The sequence below is a fragment of the Arachis stenosperma genome, chromosome 10 (genome assembly GCF_014773155.1).
Source record: "Arachis stenosperma cultivar V10309 chromosome 10, arast.V10309.gnm1.PFL2, whole genome shotgun sequence".
Taxonomy (NCBI): domain Eukaryota; kingdom Viridiplantae; phylum Streptophyta; class Magnoliopsida; order Fabales; family Fabaceae; genus Arachis; species Arachis stenosperma.
The window spans coordinates 4,481,333-4,487,332 of record NC_080386.1 but is presented as its reverse complement, the minus strand read 5'-3'; the positions used below and the strand labels follow the sequence as shown (position 1 = coordinate 4,487,332).

At 30.7% G+C, this 6,000-nt stretch overlaps 1 protein-coding gene across 1 annotated transcript; it reads left to right on the top strand.

Annotated features, from left to right (window-relative positions):
• The first annotated feature begins 1,913 nt into the window (after window positions 1-1,913).
• Window positions 1,914-2,357, top strand: LOC130956614 (pathogenesis-related protein 1B-like). The gene has a single exon (XM_057883645.1). The coding sequence runs from the start codon at window positions 1,914-1,916 to the stop codon at window positions 2,355-2,357; it is 444 nt and encodes a 147-aa protein (XP_057739628.1).
• Window positions 2,358-6,000: the final 3,643 nt, after the last annotated feature.

The following is a 6,000-nucleotide window of genomic DNA, read 5'->3' as shown; positions in this document are numbered from 1 at the left end:
GTATAAAAGGGAATTAAATAATTTTCAGTTCGAAATTAATGACCTTATAATAAAAAGGATAGAAATAAGAATAAATATAAACAAGTTGGAGCTAAACTTAAAAAATTTATAAATGCCTGGAAAACCATATTATGACTTAAAAGAATTAAAGCTGTTGAAAGAAAAAATGGAGAATGAAGTTGAAAAATTAAAAAGATATTTAGAAACAACAGAAAGTGTAGAAATAAAAGAGGTTTTTGAGGATTTGAAAAATTATATTAAAGAAAAAGACAAACAGATAAAAGATTTTATATACAATAATTCATGCAAAAAAGAATATTATAAACTAAAACAAGATTGAAAAACTATAAAAATGAAATCAGAATTAGTAATAGTAGAAATGGTCAATACTTTTTATGAAATTGTAAACTATAAAGTACCACCAACCAAATCTATACAAATTATAAACTTATTCGAAGCAAAATACGAAGAGTTAATAGAAATTTTGAAAAAGAAATTACATCTAAAAATTGGTATCAGAGCCAAGTTAACGATTAAGGGTAACACTTTCTCTTTAAGCAACACTTTTAGTGACACGTTTTTAAATCAATAAAAGACAAAAATCTGTACATCTGTACAGTAGATGGACCCAATGTTTAAATATAAAGTATAACAGTTCATTAAAATACTAAATAAATAATAGTCGCTTTTAATAATAGTAGATTAAGGACCTGTTTGAAAAGTTTCAAAAATAATTTTTTTTTGACTTATAAAAAGTAGTAGTATTAATGTCAGGTGCAATTTTCAAAACTAAATTGCGGCTTTCTAAGAAACTATTTAAGAGCTTATAGAGAAGTTAAAAAAAATGACTTCTGTCATAATACTACTACTTTTTACCATATTTTTATAAAATAAACACTTTTATAACTAAAAATCTAAGTACAAAATAACTTATTTATAAACTACTTTTAATATAGTCATTTATTGTTTAAGCTATTTTTTTTTTAAAAAAAATTTAATTAAGTTGTTTATCTAAACTGGGCCTAACTCTAAACAAAAAAAATGCTTTACATTTTTTCCCTAAATTTTGAAGGGTAATCAAACATAGCCTTATTTTATTAGGCGAGGATCAACCATTTATGACATATATGGAATGATGAGGGTTTAGCAACATATATGTTATCAGACTTCAATATCAGTGTTTGTAAGTATCACTTGATTCCAAGCCTTTTTAACGCCACTAATAGTTGTTTTGAAAGGTCAGATTTCAATTCAGATTTCAAAAGACAATCATGATATAATATAAATTAATGACTATATATAGTTACGTGTATGTTAAAATTAGTCATTAAAATTAACCATTAATATAAAATGGATCCTGCTAGAGAGATAATAGATTATCTATACAATGTGTACAATGACTATTGAGTTACAAAATGAACATCCCCATACTATCTAGAATAACCATCCGAGTACTAGGAATAATAAACATCTTCCCAAAAACTTAAACTTTGGATCTAGCATTCTAATACCATGTTATGATACCACTCATCCCAAAAATTTGAACTAATGAGAAAATGTAACACTAATAGTTATATCTCTAATACTTCATAAACCTCCATTGTACACATTGTATAAATATTCCATTGACTCCTCATACTTTTCCATATAAAATACATGTTAAAATATAAATATATATTAAAAATAAATTAAATTAAATATGTATTTATAAATAAATATATTGGTAAGTGAATTTTGTGTACGAATAATATTTTTGATAAACAAATTAATTATAAATTATATACATATATCCACAACCTATTGCAACATAATAATAACCCAACTATACGAGCAATCTCCTTTAATTTGTTTGCAAAAAAAAAATGAAGATGGTAATAATAAGTTTACTTAGCGTGCTCTCGGTACTAAGCATAATGTGTGATGATGGGTTTCCATCAGATTACCTAGATGGTCAGAACGCTGCACGAGCAGATGTTGGGGTGAAGCCATTAAAGTGGAGCAGGCAGTTAGCAAGAATGGCTGAAAAATTCGTGAATAAACACATTATACACTGTCTTCAGGGGCAATTAGGAAAACGCTATTCTATTTATCACGGCCAAAACACTGCACGTATTCCAGGATTCGAAAACGTTACAGCAATACATCAGGCTGTGGAGATATGGGTGGAACAGAAACGGTACTACGACTACGAATCCAACTCTTGCATTGGTGGTAATCTTTGCCATTCCTACATTCAAGTTGTTTGGAAAGATTCGAAGGAGATAGGGTGTTCTAGAGTTACCTGCCGAATTGGAGGCTCCCTTGTTGTATGTATCTATCGCCCTCCAGGCAATGTTGCAGGTCAACGTCCCTACTAATTAATTAAACAATTCTTCTCTAAGGTTGTGTTTGTCAATTTTTTTTTTTTGGGTCCTTGTGTGCTTAGCTTCTTATGTTTTATGTGTCCATCTTTTAACTGAAATGTTTGCAATTACTATTATTAAATTTAATAATCGATTTAATTGGTGTCAAACTTGATCTTGGTTTGTCCATATCGAAAATGTTTAGTAACCAAAGAAAATCAGTCAAAAATAGCTATAACTTACCTTATTTAGCATTTATTAATTGTCGTGAAAAAAAAATCCACTTCTTCCCCATACTACAAGAGAAAGGAAAAATGTGAAAACTACCATTAAAGCAGCCCAAGCAAGATTTACTATATTCATGTGAATTTTTTCTCCTATCTCTATAAAAAATATCACTATGAAGGAATTATTTTACTATTGTTCACTAATTTTTGTTGTTTTTTTTTTGGGTATTAATCTAATCACTGAGAACACTAGAAATTATAATAACTATATATATTTATTTAAATCGCTGGTACAGAGTCAAAGGGGGATTCGATTCTGCACTAAAACTATTATATTAACACGAAACAATTCAATAAATTCAATTCTCTTGTCGATCAGGCGACACCTGGATTTGAACTGGGGAAAAAGGATTTGCAGTCCCCCGCCTTACCGCTCGGCCATGCCGCCAAAACGATATATATATGAGAATACCCTTTTTTTATTGAAAAAGAGATATGCACTTTGATCGACAAACGCAATAATAGAAGGACAAAACGGAACCGTTAACTATACAATTTCTGTACAATTCTTGAAATCAAAATGAGAATATGGTTTTATCGTTATGAGATAAAAAAAAAACGAAATTTGATACAAAATTTATTAATATTGCTTTTCCTCAATTATTTCAACTGAATAAATCTTTTTTATTAATTGAAAAATTCAAGTCAAAATTAGTTGCTTGTATCATTAACCATTTCCCCTTTTTTGGATGAGAAGAACTTATCATGAATTCACTGATTGCTGCTGCTTTCGTTGTTACTGCTAGATTGGCTGTAGTGACAATTAATAAATGTTAAATAAGATAAATTCTGTCTGTTTTTTTTTATCTACCTAGCATTACTCTGTGCATATATCGTGTATGTGTAGACCTGAGAAAAGATCAGATTATTAAATTATTTTAGCAGTCATCAAGTTTGTCCAAATAAATATAAGAAAGCCGGTACTAATTACCATTATATCTAAGAATTTAATTCGGCTAGTATAATGTAAGTTTCCACCTTCTAGCTATGACAGTTCGTTGTTGAAGAAGATAGTTAACTATGTGATTCATCTGCAAAGAACAGGGTAAACTTTGTGCAAAACTAAACACGGATATGGCTCCTTCCATTTTCTAGCTATAATCCGTGTCAATACAAAAAAAATTAAATAAATATTATATAATCAAATTTATTCTTTTTCAGTGAAGGAAATATTTTTTACTTTTTAAAATTATTATTAGAATAATAAATCTCTTTGTTATTCAAATAAAACCAATATCCTCGGCTCTTTTGAAAAATATTATAATATTTTTTAATTTATTATTTAAATTAAGTGCCTCACTATTATCATGAAATAGCGCAGCCGAAGCTTTACTCTTCAGTAAAACAATGGCAAATTGAAGGGGCAAATTAAATGCCTCACCACGTTATTACGAAAGAGTGCCGCTAAAGGTCATTTGTGGTTTTTACTTGTATAATTGATTCTTGTCTCGGTCATTAATTTCATTGGTCTAATATTTAGTATTATATTATAACTTTCATTTGTTGCTACCTCGACAATCTTCTAGTACCTCAAGGATATTATTAAACATATGTATTAAAAATACATTTTAATAGTATTATAAAAAAGTATTTCACTTAAATTTATTAAAAAGATAATTTTTTTATATTTTTAATAATTAATTACATTAAAATTTTTAATTTATTATACTCTTAACATGTTATAAAAAGACATTTTATCTAAATATATATTTTAACACACACGAAAATCCACATTCAATACTTGCCTCAATTTTTGCATTCATCAAAGATTTAAAGAAGAAAATGAAAAGTTTTTTTTGGTCCAATAAAAAAAAAAACAAAGAGTAATTAAGATGGAGATATCATCTCCTTTCTAATGATCTGAGCAATAATGTTACAGAGAATTACAAATTTGGTATAAGAACGAGAATGACTAGCTGCTGTCTTAGTTAAACGGTCAGCTATTGAGATTGTTGTTCGTTGAATCAACTGAATTTGAACCACCTAATTTCACTACAACACTTTAGAAATCTTTAAAAGAAGGTCTGAGTATGCTCTTCGCATTAGGGATGAATCCTTTATATCCAAACTAAACAAAGACTCCTCCAAATTGCGAATAGTTCACACCAAATAATAATTTCTAGAGTATATACCCATTTTGGTCCTCAAAGAATTTCAAACTGGACACTTTAGTCCCCAACTAAAATTAATTACTCGATTGGTCCCTAATAATTAATTCCGTCAGTCACTTAGGTCCTTTACTCCGTTAATTCTAATGGAGGATAAAATAGTCCCTGACAACTCTAACAGAGGACAAAATGGTCCCTGACAATTCTAACAAGGGACAAAATAATCCTTTACCCCTTTATTCAAAAATGATACTGTTCTTCCCCAATTTTTATCATATCTCGCATAACCCTAACATTCATACTCTCCTTCTTCACCTTCAATGTCTTTTTTTCTATCTTTTCCTTCCTCCTCTTTAGCTCCAAGATTAAGCCATGGTATAATTGTCACACGTGTCGCACCTACCTCAACATGTCATGGACCACACACATCCTAAATCCTTGTGACTGGTACATCCACCTCCTCTGCACTTCACCCACCAAAAGCATCCATTTGCACGTCTTCGATAACATCACCTCCAACCCCGACATGTCCACAACATCCTCAAGACCAAGTTCCACAACTACTCCAATGGCACGCCTTTCTCCACTCTCTGGCAAGCAATATAAATTGTTGGACATTAGGACATCATGAGAAGATTCTCCTTCGATATCATATGCAAATTCTCATTTAAAATAGATACCGAGTGCTTCATTCCTTCTTTTCCAGAGTCCAAGTTGGCAGACAGCTTCGACATTGCATCCAAGCTATCAGTACAACGAGCAATATCGCCGTTGCCGCTCATATGAAAACTGAAGCGATTACTGAACATTGGTTTGGAGAAGAAACTGAAGGAAGCGATCGGAGTGATGGACAATGTGGTCATGGAGATGATAGGGCAGATGAGGAGGGAGATGACAACAACGACAATGGGTCTTAACAAATCAGACTTGTTGTCTAAATTCATGGGATCCGTCGAAGACGATAACTAGTTGAGAGACATAGGCATTAGTTTTCCGAGTATGAATTGGTTGAGAATAAGTTGAGGATTTTTTTTTCTTGTGAACGTTAAATTTATAGAGTGTGCATGGTGTAGTTTGAAGTTACAGTGTTAGACTGCTAGTGTTATGCGAGATATGATGAAAATTGGGAGAGAACAGTGTCAATTCCGAACAGAGGAGATCAGTGACCATTTTTGTCCCCTATTAGAGTTGTCAGGGACTATTTTGTCCACCGTTAGAGTTAACAGAGTAAAGGACCTAAGTGATTGACGGAATTAATTGTTA